This window comes from Pseudorca crassidens, chromosome Y, assembly GCF_039906515.1.
Source record: "Pseudorca crassidens isolate mPseCra1 chromosome Y, mPseCra1.hap1, whole genome shotgun sequence".
NCBI lineage: Eukaryota > Metazoa > Chordata > Mammalia > Artiodactyla > Delphinidae > Pseudorca > Pseudorca crassidens.
Window position 1 is genome coordinate 2,315,547 of NC_090318.1, and position 18,389 is coordinate 2,333,935.

General features: G+C 52.7%; 1 protein-coding gene across 3 annotated transcripts in view; it reads right to left on the minus strand.

The window, feature by feature from the left end:
• Positions 1-8: 8 nt before the first annotated feature.
• LOC137217816 (matrix-remodeling-associated protein 5-like) overlaps positions 9-18,389 on the minus strand; it is a 31,811-nt gene continuing 13,430 nt past the window's right edge. For all 3 annotated transcript variants that reach the window (XM_067724781.1, XM_067724779.1, XM_067724780.1), the window contains exons 5-7: positions 10,992-15,983; positions 6,738-7,638; positions 9-3,051 (exon numbers count right to left, since the gene is read on the minus strand). In XM_067724781.1, coding sequence (XP_067580882.1) covers positions 1,143-3,051; positions 6,738-7,638; positions 10,992-15,983 — 7,802 coding nt within the window. In that variant the 3' untranslated portion in view covers positions 9-1,142. The remainder of the gene's footprint in view (positions 3,052-6,737; positions 7,639-10,991; positions 15,984-18,389) is intronic.

Sequence of the window (18,389 nt, forward strand, 5' to 3'; positions counted from 1 at the left end):
CTTCCTGGTTCTTTGGAAAATATTATTTTATTATCCAATGTACATTAGTTTGACTTTAAAAATACAGCAAAGCAGTCGTGGAAGTAACAGATCTATTTTTCGAGGACACAAATTGACAGGAGGAAAGATATTTCTGGGCTCCTCTGGAAGGCTCTGGGTTTATTCCGTGCGGTCACAACTTCGCTCTGTCCTCCCTCTCCTGTCGTCTCCCCGGTCCCGCACGGCTCTCTCCGGATAAATTTTATTATCAACAGGGAAATCCAATATCTCAGCATCCCCTACCGGAGGGTGGCTGGGAAAGGTAATATAACAGTGGTTTATGAATCTGAAGGAAGTCGGGAAGGAACCTGGTTTTAATTGCATTTCCGTGCCTGCTCTAATGTATACAAGCCTTGTAAACACCAATAATTTATTATTTTTAACGAGACAGAAAGGATGTCTTTCTCTTTCTACTCTCATCGTCTGATTAGAAAGAAAAAATATATATATATAAAACACTATATAAAAAGTGAGTTCCAGGGAGAAAGCGTCCTTTCCTATAAAATGGGAGCTGTACTGTAGGACACTTGTACGTGAGACACAAACAAACAAACAAGCTCTCTGGTTCTCAGCCCTTGTCGGGCACACTGGAGTTCTGAAGTGACAGAAGGAGTAACGGAAAGACGGATACTCATTCTAGAACGTTCTATCATGTTACAACGGCAGCGGGTTAACTAGGGAATGCATCTTCCGCGGGGGTAGCAAGGCACTGTGAACCTCTACAGCTTCTTTGCAGTGAAGGCTCCTTAGATATCCTACAGACGCCCGTTCAAGCATCAAGATGGTACCAGCAACGCAGAATTTGTAATTTGCGCCCAAGTCCTGTGAAATGGAAGGCAAGAGCATACAGCATCCTGTAAACATGAAAGGAAGTCCCCCAGAGAGGCCGACACCCGCTTCCCGTGTCTGCATTGCTTCCTTTCGTCAACGAGCACAGGTCAAGGTCGACAGTGGGCCTCGAACCCAAGCCGGAGGGGGCCACCGTGCCCCGGGACAAATCCTTTTAGAGCCCTGACTCTCCGGCCCCCGCTGTGAACCCAGAGGAGGCTTTGTTCTAACTTCGGAAGCAGCGGCCGTGGAGGCCAGGGTGTGCTCCCGGGGTTTCAGTAGACGTGGACGTAGGTTGTTTTTGAGTCCCGGCCCAGGAGGTTTTTGGCGGTGCACTTGTAGAAGCCCGCGTCCCTCTGGGTGGCTTGTTGGATGATTAACGACCCCTGTGGGTGAAGAAACCTGTTCCCGTAGAGACGGGGCTGCGTCCCCGCGGTCAGGTGCGATTTGTCCGGCAGCTCCCAGCTTATCTCGGCTTTGGGAATGCCCACGGCCAAGCAGTTCATCTTCACGGTGCTCCCGGGCCGGGTGTAGATGACAGGTGTGGGTTCACTGGTGATCCGGGGAGGATAGGCAATCACGATCACCGGGACGTTCACGACGGAGGGTCCATACTCCGTGTCCGCCTTGCACACGTAGGTGCCCCTGTCGAAGACGGACGCGTCACGCACGGTGAGGGTACCGTTTTCCCAAAGGGTGAAGCGTCCTCGGACCTGGGGACCCTCCAACACCATGCCGTTGGGCAGCGTCCAGGAGGAGTGGGTCTGCCGGGCCCCCGGGAGGATGCAGGGCAGCTGCAGGGTCTCCCCGTTGATGATGCTGACCAGGTTGTGGTACTGGTTGCTCGTTTCGGGTTTCAGCCCCACCTTCAGAGACACCAGCCTCTCCGTGTAGCCCGCCGAGTTCCTGGCCACGCAGCGGTACGCCCCGGCGTCCACGGAGGAAAGGCCGCTGATGTGGAGCATCCCGTCGCCCTTGTGGTAGAACCTCTGCAGCTGGTGGCCGCTCTGCAGCTCCGTCCCGTTGGGAAGGACCCACAGCAGGGTGGGCGTCGGGGTCCCGGCTGCGGAGCAGTTGAGACTGATGGTGTGGCCGGCCATGGCGGTGATCTTCTCGCTGACCGGGTCGTGGAAGATGGGCTTCTCCACGGGCTCCAAGACTGTAAGTTGCACGATGAGTCTGGCTTCCCCGCCCTCGTTACGCCCAATGCACGCCAGCTGAACAGAGTCGCTCTTCCTCAGACTCTTGATGTCCAGGGTACCATTGCGATGGATGGTGATGCGGTTGCCATAGTAAGGGGCCGGCAGGACCACGCCCTCGGGAAAGGCCCACAGCACTCTCGGCGTGGGGATGCCTTCCGCCTTGCAGTCGATGAGTTTGCGACTCCCTCCCGGGGCAATCTCCCGCACCGTGGTGATGGCATTGGGGTGCCCGTTGATCTTGGGCGACTGGACGTTGACGTGAATCCAGACCGTCTTCCTGTCCTCCCCGGCGCTGTTCCTGACCACGCAGGTGTAGTTGCCGCTGTCCGAGCGCTGGGCTTTCTGGATAAGGAGAGTGCCGTCCTGATATATCTGGTACTTGTCGGAGGAGGTGGGGATCTGCCTGCTGGTTGGAGAAAGCCAGGTCACCCTGGGCGTGGGTTCCCCTTTGGCCTCACAAGCCACGGTGACCACGTCCCCGTAGGGGACCTGGACCACGGAGTACGTCTTATTCCGGATGACGGCGGGCTCGGTCACCACCTTGACGCGCACCCTCATCTCATCCTTGCCAACCTGATTTTCGGCAAAGCAGGTATAGTCACCTTCCTCTCGCAACCCGACCTCGTTGAAGTAGAGGGTTCCGTTGTTGAAAACGACGTAGCGCTTGGTCCGTCCACCGCTGTCGTCGGACTGCATGAAAGAGTTGACCAGGCTGCCGTCCGGGAGGCCCCAGGAGATCTCGGGGTTGGGGAGCCCGGTGGCCATGCAGTCCACTTTGAGGTCGCCCCCATAGAAGACCCTGTGGTCGTTCTCCTCTTTGTGCTGGATCTTGGCTGCTTTCATGACCACGTTGACCTTAAGCATGACGAAGTCATCGCCCACCTTATTCCGGGCGACGCACAGGTAATCCCCCGCATCTTTGTCCGTGACGGATTTCACCACCAGGGTCCCGTTGGCAAACGCCTTGATCCTGGTGTCAAAGCTGACCGAGAGAAAGAAAACAGAATGAGATGTCAGTCTCCCGAACGCTGTCTCTCCCGGCTTGAGGTCACCGGAACGAAACAAAACGCGTGGATCTCAGAACTCTGGGCGCACAGGGCTGCCGCTCAAAAACTTTGGATGGATTTTGCAGCCCGGAGGGGACGGCCATCCAAACGTAGAAGTGATTTATTTACCAGTTAAGAACTCCCCGGTGGAGCCTGACCTTTGGCTGGCCTGGCCTCTGATTCGAAGATGTGAAACGCAGTCTAAGACATCAGCCCGGTTTGTGTGGGCGTGTGTGGATCAAATATTTGCCTGTTGTCAGCGTGGAGCTTGTTGTAATGATAAAAGCAGATAAAATTCTAGCGTCCTGGACAGAATGAATGTGCATTAACCTTAGGAAGAGGTGACATTTTTCCTAAAAGTTTTAGAGACGATGTTTACTCTTGACCATTTTTATGATGTTGTATCCCATCATGAGGCAAACAGGCAGCAAAGCAGCTACAGTATGGATCGCGTAGTTGTGGTTATACCCAGAGTTTCGAGGCTACGATTGGATTCTTCAGAACTTGGTGCTACTGGTGTACAAGCTTCTTCCCTAGAATCTGTAACGAAAGCGTCATGACCCTCACCAGCTCGTACCCTCCTGCTGACTTTCCGTTTCTGCACGTGGCAGACCTAAACTCACACACTGCTGAGTCAGTATTCGAGAAAGAATTTTCAGTTTAAAAAGGCAACATGGAAAGAAAGACAGAAATATCTTCACTAGGGGTGTGACCTTTTTATAAATATACATCGATATGTCCTCCAGCAACGCAGAACTAATGTTTTGAATAACGGGGCGAAGAGATTTGGGAGGTTCCTACTTTAGACGTGTCCAGATTGAAAATCTCAATTACTTATAATTCTGGCATCTGCAGGGAGAGCTTGACTATTATCCCTAAATATTTCCTGCACACTGTGTCATTCTAATAGCACGTCTGGAACCGTGTCACTGATTTAAAAAAAGAGAAGTGTCTGCCTATGATGGAATTCAAGCCTGATTATCGTTCATCAAAGCACCTACCAACAAGGACCACGTAACGTGTTTTGTTGGCCACGAGCGAGAGTCCAGTCAACCTGAATCAGCAGGTCGTTCGATAGGCGTGGAGCAGACAGAGGTATTATAATGAGTCTTGGAGTTAGAATCCAAAAATGTATACAGTAGCACATGTCTGTAAACATGTAGAAACTTCTATAGCAGCAAATCCTAACCTTGGTCATTATCTGAATCAGCAGAGCGACTCTGAAAAAGATGCATGGCTACACACTACAGGAGACGTAGCTTCGAGACAGGAAAGTCCAGTAGCCCTGTTTTACAGCAGTCCCGGTGTGTAGGCAGGGCAAACAGCCCGTTCTTTTAAAAAACTCACATGGGCTGTTTCATTACACTTTTCTGAGAATGTCATTAGCCAGAAGCTAGGAATAATGAAGCTACAGAGACTGTGGCTTCTGGTTTATAGCGAGATGCCAGTAGCATGGCCCCAATGCACACCGGAACTACATTCTTTCCCTTCAGTGTTCAGTCAGCACTGCCTCAGCCTCGCCAGTGTCGATGGAAAACAACCCTCTGCGTGGCAGGACACCGGCTCAGCTGGAAGATACTGCGGGGAAAATCGGGCATGTGGTATTCCGGATCGACGGTGCAGGGCTCACTAGGCACCACCCAGCCATCTGAAGTTAAAATACGGCGACTTGGCCCTTCTCCTGCGCTGGAAGGAGACTGGGCAGACCAGACACAGCTGCGCAGAGCCTTGGGCGCTGCTTTGGGTCACGTCCCAGGGAGGAACCCGCGCCGAGGTGGGTTCCTGTCTGAGCTGCCAGGCTGTGTGGGCTGGAGACGCACCACAAGCCAGGGGGTTTCCAACATGACGCCACGGATGTGTCTTTGCTTCCTGTTGCCAATCACTGTCTCTTTCCTCTGCATCTTGAAACACTTATTAAAGAGACAGTGGCTTTTGGGGTCTACCTCAGGGTTTCTCAGCCTCGGCACTACTGATAGCAGGGGCTGGATGACTCTCCGTGGTGAGGCGTCCTGTGCATGGTGGGGTTTCGAGCAGCCTCCTGGGTCTCCACTAATCAAAGAGGATCAACCCTTCCCCACGAGCTGTGACTACTGAAAATGTGTCCAGACATGGATGAGTGCAGGCCTGGTAGACAGAACCGTCTAGTTGAGAACAATTTCCATAGACAGACAGGCGACAGAGGGTTAGAGATAGAGAAAGATCACAGAAGAGATAAATGACAGATGATATACGGAGAATACATGATAGAGACACATGGAAAGATACTATAGAGATAAATAATACATATCACATAGGTGATGACAGATAGATAAAAATAAATGATAGACAGATAGACACAGATGATAGAGAGAGAGGTAAGATGGATGGCTAGGTAGGTAGATAGAGCTAGAGACAGATGAAGATAGATGATAAGATAAATGACAGATGATATATATAGATACATAGAATAGATGACAGGCAGATGCAAAGATACTAGATAAACGATAGATATCAGATAGGTGATGCTAGATATATAAAAACAGATGATTGGTAAATAGGTAAAGGGTTTGAGCTAGATATGGAAAGGTGAGGGATGCCAGACAGATACATAGAATAGAGGATAGATAGGCAGATGGAAAGGTACTAGATAGATAAACGATAGATATCAGATAGGTGATGACAGATAAAAATAAACGATAGATAGATAAATAGATAGATGATAGTTTTCCTTGCTAAGACAGCATTTCTCAGCGTCAGCACTACTGATATTTGGGGCTAGACGACTCTCTGACGTGGGGCTGTGCTGTGCACTGTGGGGTGTTCAGCAGCATCTCTGGTCTGTACACACCACGTGCCAGTAGCATCCCCTCCTTGCTCCCCAAGTCTCATCAACCAAAAATGTCTCCAAACATGGCTCAATGTCCCTGGGGGACAAAATCCCGCATGGTTGAGACCCACTGCTCTAGAGTCATACATCTGCGAATTGAAGACGGGGCAGGGCAAGGTGCTTTTTTTCCTAGCCAAGATGAACTCTTAGAATTGCAGATGTGCTACCTTTGTGCTGCCATTTGCCTTTAATTTCTTTGTTTTATCTCCTTTCCTTCTATTGCTAACACATTTTGAGATACGATCTGAAGCTCCTATGTGTTTTGTTGAGATTAGAATAAGACAAGAAATTGTTTTATCTAATTATTTAAATACAGTTAAAACTACGAGCATGAAAACAAAAGCTATTGCTTTATCTTTCTTTGGAGGCGGGGAGTAGAAAAGCAGGGCTAAGGGCTAGGTGTTTGCTCTGCATCTCAACTGATAAAGACAAGATTGGGACTTCCCTGGCGGTCCAGTGGTCAACACTCTGCGTTCCCAGTGCCGGGGGCAAGGGTTCGATCCCCGGGCGGGGAAGGAAGATCCCACATGCCGCCCCGGGTGGGGTGGGAAACAAAGAAAAAAGACAAGATTGCATCGTGTGAGAAAGAAATGCCCCCCACCCGGCCCACACAGGAAGCAACATCTGCGCGTCAGCACTGCCGACAAGGAGTCATTCCTTTTTCCGCCCGACCCCATGAGGAGGTTTCCCCAGCCCCCAGAGGGGAGACAGGCTCAGGAGCCCCGGGACTGCTGGCGAGGCAGGAGCACCACGTACCTGAAGAGCGCGTCTATCATCCTCTTGGACGGCAGCCTCCAGAGGATGCGCGGCCAGGGCTCTCCGGAGGCGCTGCAGTCCAGCCGGAGGGTCCCCCCGTAGCGGACGTCGGTCCTCTGCGGGGAGGTGCCCGTGATGCGCGCGTTGGCGGCGGCGCGCTGCACGGTGAGCTGCACGGTCCTGCGCGCCGAGCCCACCAGGTTGGCGGCCACGCACTCGTAGCGTCCGCTGTCCTTGGGCGCCAGGTTGCGGATGTAGAGGGTCCCGTTGGGGAAGACGAAGAGGTTGTCGTGGATGAACTGCGAAGGGCGGATCTGCGTCCCGTCCCCCAGCGCCCAGCGCACGCTGGGCAGGGGCGCGGCCTTGGCGGTGCAGTGGATGTGAATGCTGAGGCCAGGGGGCAGCGAGATGTTCTCCAGCTCCTCCTGGTGGATGACGGGTGGGAGGGCCGCCACGTGCAGGCGGATGGCGAGGCTGTCCGCGCCGGCGGCGTTGCTGGCCACGCACTTGTACACGCCCCTGTCTGAGAAGGACGCCTCCTTGATGGACAGGGTCCGGTTTTCGTGCAGCGTGATCCTGCCCTCGACGGGGGAGACGGTCTGCCACACCCTCCTGTCGGGGAAGATCCAGGAGATCTGGGGAGCCGGGGTCCCCTTGGCCAGGCACTCCATGGCGATGGTGTCGCCCAGGTAGACGGTGACATCCTTGTAGTGGGCGGCTAGGATCTGAGGCTGTTGCACCGTGACTGACAGCAGGACCAGCATCCTGTCTGCTCCGTGCAGGTTTGTGGCTGTGCACAGGTACTGGCCGCGGTCCTGCACCTGTACGTTTCGGATGACGAACGTGCCGTTCTTCAGGACTTCAAACCGCTGCACTCTGGTGTTGGGGGTCATGAGAGCCCCTGGAAACCAAACACAGGCACCGTCAGGTTCAGTGCAAACACGGTCTTGCCAAAGGGGCGAAACAAGGATTATGAGTTAATCTGATTCTCCTCTTTATGTCCAGACAGTGAAAGCAAAAAAAGACCCACCCCCCAGTGCCTCTGATATTCGTCTTGGATGTTACACTGATCCCCAGATCAGGGCATATGCCACCTTCAGGCCAAGGCAGCAGGCGTGGTTTTCAGAGAGGGTTCTGGAAGCCGCCAGAACCCGTCATGAAGCCCAGGGTCTCCCAGGGTGGCCTCTTCATTTACTTTAGGTACTGGAGAGGCAGCCCCACTTCGCTCAGCCTCTGCCTCGCCGCGTGGAGGCTGTCCTCCTGAGGTCCCAGGTCGGCTGCAGGGATGCCCCAGGTTCTCAGTCACCGCCCGCCTCTGTCCGGCCAGGGTCCTGAGCGCGACATGGGGCTGGTCGTGCTGTGCCCCGCCTGGTTGAGTTGCAGGCTGACGCAGGCTTCCTGCCGGTGCCCGACAGCCCCACCTCTACAGACAGAGGGCACACACCCGTCCTCCTCCCCACTGCCTACACTCCCTGTATTTCATAGCCCATCCCTCAGGACTCTGCCACGGTCGGGGTCTGTAATAATCAAGAGTTTCTGATGTTTTGACGTGTTGGGGCCTTGCTGACCTTCCAGGGACGGCCAATTCCTAGAGATATAGCAGAGGACCCCCCTTCCAAATGCAAACTCACCCATCCAGAGCCTGCCCCCCACTCCCTGCTCTGAGAGGCTCCCATACTCTGGCCACCATCCACCTGCCCTCATCCCCCCAGGACAGGTACCAGACAACTAGGGCAGCCCGTGCACCCAGGACCTGCTGGAATTATTCACACCAGGCCGTCCTAAACCCGCTCGCCCTGCCTCACCTGTTCCTTCCTGCGAAAATCACAGTAAAGGCTCTCGTCTGGTTTCCCCCTTTCCCTCTGCCTCCTGACCGACCCTGGTGCTTCCCCGTGTAACCCTGCTTGGTGTGCTGTGCCCCTTCCTCTTGGCAACCGTGAGCGACCAAGTGTCTCTTCAGTGGCAGTCACCTCCTGACCTGTTAGCCTCGCTATACCTGAATAATAACAAATCCTATATTGAAAGACTGGGAAAAGCCCCAGCAAACCCTGAGTTTCAATCCTCCCACCCTATCCCACGCTGCTCGGTTCCCGGGTCCATGCGCCCGTCAGTGGGCTATTCATTTTAGTTTTGACAAACTCCTCTGCTTCTTTTCCTCGTCATTTTCTCTAAGCTGGGAGTCCTGCCTTTGCATGGAACCCTGGAACCCTGGACGCTATTCCCAGCCCTAGTGCTGCGGATTCATGTCCTCGACCTCCTAAGTTACCTGAAACTTCCCACGACAAGGCTTTCCGCCGTGCACGGGGTATGGCAGGTGAGTCTTCCCAGCCCACCTGCTCATAGGGAAACAGGTGTTGGTTGACGACAGTATAACCTCCCTGCCTTCGAGGAGATGCAGGTCCTTCTGGTCTGGGTCCAAGCCCTCCTGGATGACAGGTGACTATGGGCGTGGAAGGCCTCCTGCTGCCCCTCAACCACTTCCCCATTGAGGGATTTTATGATGCAGAGACCCCAAAGCGCTTGTCTATTTCACTGGGTTTCAGGTGGGAGAGAAGGCCCACTAAAATCGCCTGCAGATCACGATGGACAGGTAGAAGGTGGCCTCCTGTTAGCACTCGATGAGATGATTTGGTTTACTGGGTAGAAAAGGTTCAATACAATAAGAGACATCGTGCAGCTCCAGAAAACAACGCTGGCTGGATGGGAGACTGTCTGGTTTGGGCATGAAATGAGGAAGAACTTTCTGAAAACTGGAGCTAGCTAACAAAGGAGAAGCCAGCAGCAGAAACAGATTCCTGGTCAGGTAGAGGAAGGTGCGTGACTGTCTAGGGAGGGGGCGTGGTCCAGGGATGCCCTAAATGGCACAGGGTATGGTAGACCCTAAGGATGAATGCAAATGGGATCTCCCAGGGGAGGAACACGCCTTCCTTCGAAGGCACAGTCCTTCTAGAATGAAAACCCCGTGGTGTTCCCCATTTGCTATTTCAAGCAGGTTCCTTATTAGATCATTACGAAAGCGTTTGCTGTCAAATGCGGAGCTGATCAAGATGCTGGTAAGTTCCCCGTGCTCAGTGCTCTCTGCTCACCACTGGGGCACAGCCAACGTGTGTGAGATAAGCAGGGAATGTACAGTTCTCTCTAGTGATAGCAGCACTTGTCACTTCCTGGATTATCTAAATGGCAACCGAAGAAAACCCAACCCTCTGAACAGGATGCGAGCCTGACGGACTCAGCCATGTTGAGAGAGAAGGGAAGAGAAAGGGGAAAAGGGAGGTCCGTTCGTGGAGGCTGTAGGCCCTCTGCTATTACTTTCTTCCGTCTCCTAGAATCTCTTTCGCCATCGGGAAAGCCGACGGTCATTTTATGAAGCACAGTGGTCTTTGGGCGTCCCAGCCTGCTAAGTAGAGACCACTGTATAGAGCCTTGTTACGGACTGAACTGCGTTCCCACCACAATTCATATGTGAACGCCCTGACCCCCCAGGACCTCAGAATGTGGCTGTATTTGGAGTTGGGGGTCTTTAAAGAGGGGATGGAGGTACAATGAAGTCATTAGGGTGGGTCCTGATCCCACAGGACTGGTGTCCTTGTAAGAAGAGGGGATTAGGACACAGACGCACACAGAGGGGCGACCCTATGAGGACACAGGGAGGAGATGGCTGTCTACACACCAAGGAGAGAGGCCTCGGGAGGGACCAGCCTTAGTGACACCTTGATCTTGGATTTCAACCTCCCCACACTGAAAGGAAATACATGTGCTGTTCCAGCCGCATCAGCTGTTCCGGCGCTTCGCGACGGCAGCCCGAGCGGACTCATATGATCCTATCTCTAGGTTCAAGTCAAAGCAATGCCTGATGAGCTCACACCAAGCTTCACTGACCTTTCAGGCCAGCGCGAGGACAAAAGGGGTTGGCACAGTTCCCCTCACGCCCCTCTGCACCCCGACATGGCTCTGTGCTGGACCTCACTGGGAGGAGGCAAGAGTGGCACGGCCCTGAGCCTCGGTTAGGAATGCCCTACCCAGAGAAGCTCGCACGTGTTTCCATGACTCCATTAAAACCCGACACCCATTTTCATTCCTCACTTCCCGTGCCCGTAAAGGAATACACCTGTCGGCGGATTCTCAGATGTCCTTTGCCATCCCATCTGCCTGTCCCTCTGCCCGGAATCTCTGGTTCTACCTGCACTCACGGACTCCAGTAAGCCCCTCCCCTACACAAGCCCTGGTTAAAATGCAGGTGTTTAAACGCCCTACCTGTGGGCGGCTTTGTCCAAGTCACGAAAGGCTTGGGTTTCCCCACAGCCTCACACGGGAACGTGACATCTGTCCCGGCAGCGACGGACACGGTCTGGGGGGATTTGGTGACAATCTGGGGCTTTTCCCCGAGCGCCCAGAATTTGGATGCAGGTGGTCCTCTGGAAGAGAAGAGCTTTGAGCTGCTCGGATGGAAGCTTCTGGAAGGCTGGGCAGAAGATGTTAGGAAAGGGATGGAGCTCCGGGTGGAGTAGACCAGAGGGATGTTTCTTAAGTTTGTTGAGGGTGGTGTCACGGTCCGGGGAAGGTGCAGTACAGGAGGTGCTGGGGGACCAAAGTCCGCATGGGTGACGCTCTGTGAATGTATCCTGTTGTAGGGACCTGGGTTGACTTTTCTCCCTCTCGTCCCTGGGGCAGGAGAGGTGGGGACCTGAGGCTTCGGAGTAACTGTCAACTGTGGAAAAGAGAGGGTCCTGTTGAAAAAGAAAGGGACTCTTCCATCGGGGTAATAAGGGACTCTCGAATCTGGAAGCTTGCCAGCTGGGTCTCTTGAGTCAGGGATGCTGCTGTCTCCAAACAATGTGGGGCTGCCGTTGAATGGGTCAGTTCCCCGGTCAGTCGACTTACTAGGAATGCTAGGATTGGACCTCGGCAACGGAACCACAGGAGTTGTTGAACTTGGTAATACTGGAGCCGTAAAGTGCCTATTCTCCGGCGGATCCCTGGACGGATATGCAGTGATTTCCGGTCTGCTGGTCAGGTGGGGCTGGCGAGTGACCACGTATCTGAAGGAGCTTTCTGTGGCCGTGTGTGGCCGCCTCACGGTTCCTCTCTGGGGGACCGCTGTGGCAGCGACTCTGGCTGGTTGGTGGAAACCTTGGACCCTCCCAGCCTCGTGGTGAGTATCTGGACGCCCTGGAAGGCCGTTTTTGGTCGTACCGTCCAAGGCTTCCTTTCGCAACTCCTGCTTTGGAGCGAAGGTAAATTTGTCCTGGTGGGAAGAGGGAGTGGATAATTCGTTTGGCTTCGATCCATGCTGAGTTCCTTCGTTATTTATTGAAGGTGTTCCGGTGGCTGGGGTCCCCCCGGCATAATGGAAGAAAATGTTTTGTTTGGAAGCGTCTGACGTTGGCAGTGTTTCTGACGTAAGAGGTGTGGGCTTTGCGGTGGTTTCAGCCAGAGACACACGAGTCGTGGGTGGGAGTGGGGTTGCTGGTTCCCCCACCAGGGCACGTGTGGAGACTTCATTCCGGTGTCTGATTTCAGAGCGGAGAGTGGCTGGAGTGGTTTCACGATGACTCTGACCACTGATGGTGGTTTCCACCTGACTTGAAGATGCCTCTACTTTTAGGATGGCGAGAGTAGTTGAAGGGACCGCTTCTTCCCGTTGCGAGAGCATTGAGACGGCGGCAGAAGGTGAAAACTCAGAAGGAAAACCTAGGTCCTCCGACTCTTTTAAGAAGGGTGAGTCTGTAAGAGCTTCTGAAGAGCTGGTAACAGGTGGGTCTGTCTGTAGCCGCCCAGGCTGGGCTGCCCTTGGAGGAGTCCACCTTGCACTTCCTGGAAAGCCAGAAGGAGGGGATGCCTCCTTAAATACTCCCACACTGGAGACCTTGGCCCCAGAAGGTGAGGCCACATGAGTGACTGACTCGCCAGGGACCAGACCGTCGGTTTTAGAGTCCTTGATGTTTGTGACATCGTAATTCTTAATTTCCTTTCCGTCCGATACAGGCTCGTCTGTGACTGGAATTGTCTCTTGGAATTTATCACGAGATAAATGTGTTTCGGTGGCGGCTGTCCTGTAATCTTCCACTCTGGTTATCTCACGTGGGTCTCCAGTTGTGAGAGAAACGGTGGTGGGTGAAAGTACAACTTCCGAACTGGAGGTAACAGTGTTTGTATATTTATTTTCTGGGGAAGGGTTGGGCTTGGACTCAGACGCTATAGAGCTCAGGGTAGAGGTGAGGTATCGCTGTTTCTTTGGCCTCTTCCCATGTTTCCTGCGTGGGGTGCCCCTGGATACCGGTTCTGCATGCTTCTCCACGTCCATCAGTTTTGGGGTACCAACGGTGCTGTCAACCCAAGATGTAGGAACCAGCAAGCTTTCCGCTTGGCTTGAAGTCTTCACTTCAGGTGCCTGAGTCAGTGGTGCCAAGAACGTGGCCGCTGGGGCGAACGTCGTGGGCGGGGTTTGTTTATGCCGGTGCCGGAATCGGTGGGGGCGTAATCGCCTCCTCCCACTGGGTCTCCTTCGGGAAGGATGAGTGGTCAGCGCTGACGGGGACGTGGCCTTTGGGGTTGGCCTCATCATGGCTACCGTGCTGGTGTCCCTGTCGAGCAGAACGCCAAGCGTGGTTCCCTTGGGGTGCTTCACGGCAGTGATGCTCGTCACGGCTTCCAGGGCTGAGTCCAGCAGAGTGGTGGATTCGATGCCTTGCCTCTTACTCTCAGGAATTCTGGAGAGTTTGGGGTCTCTCTCTCGCAGACCTCCTTCCTGCAGTGTCTGAGAATTCTCCTCTGTGCCCTTGGGAATCCGTGGGTGGCCCTGAGTGCTTAAACCACTTTCCACAAGCTCGGGGCTCTCTGTTTGCTCTTGCAGAGCTGTGTGTGCTGGGACTTCGGGGTCCCCTAAAATGGGATCTTCAAATGGCTCAGAGGTCCTGGTGTCAGCAACCCATGAGGCAGGCACTGGAGTAACGTGTGCGGAGGTGTGTCCTTTCGTCGTACTTTCACCTGGTTGTGAATTTGTCTCCAGATCTTGGTAAAAGTATGGCAGGGTCTCGGACTCTGCCAGGGAGATGGCATCCAGTGGCGACTCATACTCACTGGACGGAGACCCTGGCATGGACCCAGCGTCTAGTGTAGACCAGCCCTCTGTGGCCATGTTTCTGTCAGTGGGCTCTTCACGGACCATATCCAGGGTCTGTAGAGTAGAAGATTCGTAAGGCACAGGTAGCGGTGTCGTGGCTGTAGCCCAATTCGAGTCAACTGCAGTGGGAGCTGCAGGCTTGGTCTTCTCAGAAAACTCTTCATCAATCAATTCTTCCAGGTGTGCGCTTGTCACTTCGGGGTCAGCAAGAATCACTCCGTCGTGGCCAGACTGGACCAGAGCCATCCTGGTGGAAGAAACAGTGCCGGAAACCTGCTCTTCCTTGCCAAATAAAGAGACATCTCCTGAGGACTCTTCTGCACTGGTTGTGGTCTGCACAGGTGATACTGAGCGGGGAGCAGCTGCAGGCAAAAGGGGTGTCACTTCTAGACTCTCCGATGGAGGAGTGCTGGTTCTAACGACCTGGGGTACTTCTGTTCCCTTAGGGAGATTTCTCCCACGCACTCTGGCGAGAATATCTGCCCACTGCTCTGGACTGATCTGTTTGTTTGCCACGTTTATCCTTCGTCTGGACTCAAACACTCTGCGACCTTCTGCGATGTTTGTGTCTGGTTCCTTTTCGGAAGTCTTCCAGTGTTTCAGTTTTCTGCGCCCTTTCTTGGTTTTCTGACCTCCAGCGATGGCATCGTCCTTTGCTTTGATGAACATCTCTTGGTCCTTTGGATGGAGAACTCTCCTCATGGTGTTACCCTCATCTCCTAGGCCAGATCCCCCTTCATCCTCCACGACATCTCCTCTTCCTCTGGAAAGGGTCTTCCCACCTGGGCGTCTGCCTCTTTTCGATGACCTGGCAGATCCCTTCTTACTCACCGTGATCCCCACCGTAAAATGATCTGCCCCTTGCTGGTTGACAGCCACGCATCTGTAGTAACCACTGTCGCTTCCTTGGACCTTTGGGATGTAAAGAGTTCCATCGGCCAACATGTATGCGTGTGACGTGTTAGCCATAGCGTTAATTATCCTTCTGTTTGGAAGGATCCAGCTGATCTCGGCTTCAGGTATGGCCAGAGCATTGCAAGGCAGCGTCACCGGCTCCCCTGGGCTCTTCTGAATGGTCACGGTATGTCCGTCAGGGGGCTGAGTGACAGGTGGTTGCACAAGGACCCTATAGACCATTCGATCCATTTCATCCCTCACCTGCGCGATGCACTGGTACAAACCAGCGTCTGACTGCTCCGTGGATTTGATCTTCAGCCAGCCGCTGGTGAGGATGGAGAATCTCCCGTCCTCGTCTTCCATGGGTGCCTTCAGGACAGAGCCATCTGGGAGCACCCAGGAGATGGACGGGCTCTCAGAAGCCTTCACGTTGCAGCTCAGCTGGCATGGACTCCCTTCCAAGACGGTCTGGGCTCTCTGCACCGCTCTGCTAGGCTCAATCATTACCCAGCTTCTGCTCCGAGACGGTCTCGCGTCTTTGGCGGACACGGTGACAGCATGTTGAGAGGAATAGGACAGCAGCACTGTTTGGGCCGTGCTCTGACGCCGGTTGAGCTGGAGGTGTATGGACGGCTGCGTAACCCACTCCGGCTCTGCCAGGATGTGGGCTCTGACGCCCGTGTAGTAGAGGGTCTCGTCGTCGGCGTCTTGCCTGTACTGGTAGCCGAGTCTGGGGTCTCTGCTGAGCGTGAGCTCCCGGTGTAGCGTCACAGGGACCTCGCTGTAATAGGCAATCAGCTTCCAGAGTTTCTCATAGTTTTCTCGCGTCATCGGACACTCAAAATCCAAGGCGACCGTGGCGTTTATCTCTATCTCTTGAGGGTCTGTCTGGTTCAAGTGTAGCTGGTACACGTCCACGGGCTTCTTGATGTCACAGACCAAGTTCACTGTGTTCCCGTGTTCGTCGCTCATATTCAGAGAGACGTTCCACGCAGGATACTGGAAGCCCTGCAGGGAGGACGGGCTGTCGCCGTCCTGCTCTTGACTCTGATTTTCCTCACTACTCCCGCTCCCGTTCTGTCTCAGAGGGGACTCGATAGAAGGCTTCTCACAGGCGATGTCCTGCAGCCTCTGAAGCTCTTGTTTGTGCAGCTTCCTGGGACTGAAGCACGTGGAGCACAGCTGACCCCCTTCGTAGGTTTTGTCCTTCTTGCACTTCAGAATCCCTGAAACACGCAATCACACACAAACATGCTGTAAGTCAGTGACGCAAAGAACGGCCAGAGGGTTAACGCCTCTGCATCTTTATCACCCGGATGCACTTCCACCACGACTTAGGACCTCACCCACCTCGCTCTGTGACGTCACCTCTGACTTGAAGTCAGCTTAGCACAGTGCGTGGTACCTCACCGGGGTTTTGGAACTTCTGGACGGTGAGTGATGAGTACTTTTCTAAAAGGTATTTTTAAGTTAAAAAAGAATGGCTATTCATACGTATTATACAAGTAACCTTTTATGAGGGCCCAGGAGAATCTACGTGAAGTCACTGCAACCCGTGAATATATTTCCAGGTTATAGGATCGACCGTTGGCATGGATCGTATCGTGTCTACCTTTTATAATTATGTTTTCTCTTGCTAGAATTATTCATTTCAGGCAGTGTTTACTTTTTGGATTCACATTCTACTCTTGGCTTCCCAGACATTAAGTCCTCCAGAATTTTCTCCTTCTCTGGTCAACACTGACTCTTTCACTGTTTCCTCCTTCTCTGCCCAACTCGTTACGGATGATGTGTTCCTTGAGTCGGTCTCGGCCCTTTCCCTTCTTGTGCCGAGGTCTCAGATGGCCTCGCCCACGTGCATGGTTTCAGTTACCGTTCACTCGCCAGTGATGAGTTCCAGCTGTGCTTCTCCAGCCCAGACTCATTCTTATGAGTCCCACACCCAACGCCCTACTTGACACGTCTATTAAAGAGCACAAGGGTTCCTCGAACTGACACCTATAGGACCACATTATGTTTTCTCCCTGCTAGACGTCTCGGGGCTTTTCTGTAGTCGTAACTGGGGAGACTAGAAAACTAGGATGCTTTCTGACAGTCTTCGTGGCACGTGTCCACTGCTTTCCGTCCACGCTGGGAATAAAACAGCCAAACTGCCGTCACCCGGAGCATTACAAACCTTCCAACCAATGTCACTATGTCTACTTTTGCTTCTCTGAATGCAGTTTTCTATTTGAGTTTCAAAATAAACATCTCGAGATGCAAAGAGGATGGTTTCACATACCCCCCCCCCAACACACATACACACAGATACAAGACATACCACACAGACACACATATGGACACACTCTAACATATGCAGACATAATGCACACACATGGGCACGCAAAGGCACAGGCGGCATCTCCAGAATGGCTGCGGCTCTCTACCCCCCAGAAGCTTCATGATTCCACCACCAGCGTGTAGTGTTCCTGCTGGGAAATGACGGTTTTCAGCCTGTCCTGGACCCAGTGGGGTCTGCGCACTGAAATACGAACAGAGGTGACGTGTGTCTTTTCTGATTAAGAAAATTAAGAGGTCAGTATACCTGTCCTTCCTCATCCTCTGCCTGATTTAGCAAATCTGGTATCAAACATGAAGTGGAACCATCCATGAAAGAACCTGAATCTCAGCATCTCCAGGTGGAGGAAAGACACCTGGCCACTGCACGCGCCTAAAGGAAACTGCGGCCCATGAAACCAAAACGACAGGGAGGCACCAACTCACACCAGTCAGAACGGCCATCGTTAGAAAGCCTACCAACAATAAACGCTGGAGAGGGTGTGCAGAAAAGGGAACCCTCCTGCCTTGCTGGTGGGAGTGTAAATTGATACAGCCACTGTGGAGAACAGGATGGAGGTTCCTTAAAAAACTAAAAAGAGAGCTACTATATGACCCAGCAATCCCGCTTCTGGGCATATATCTGGAGAAAACCATAATTCAAAAAGACACATGCACCCCAGTGTTCACTGCAGCACTATTTACAACAGCCAAGACATGGAAACAACCCAAAGGCCCATCAACAGATGAATGGATAAAGAAGATGTGACACATATATACAATGGAATATTACTCGGCCATGAAAAAGAATGAAATAATGCCATTTGCAGCAACATGGAGGGATCTAGAGATGATCATACTGAGTGAAGCAAGTCAGAAGGAGAAAGACAAATATCACATGATATCGCTTGTATATGGAGTCTAAAAAAATGATACAAAAGAACTTATTTATAAAACAGAAACAGACTCACAGACATAGAGAACAAACTTACGGTTACCAAAGGGGAAAGGGGGGAGAGGGTACATTAGGAGTTTGGGATTAACACATGCACAGGACCATATATAAAATAGATAAACAGCAAGGACCTACTGTATAGCACAGGGAACTCTACTCAGTAAATAACCTACAACGGAAAAGAATCTGAAAAAGAATATATATACATACATGTTATATATATATATATATATATATATATATATATATATGTGAAAACAAAATTGTGACATGTATAAATGAAAACAAAATTGTGACCTAAGGTGTGTGGGCTGGAAGTTCCTCGATGGCCACAGGCTGAGAGGCTAAGCTGAAATTAAGG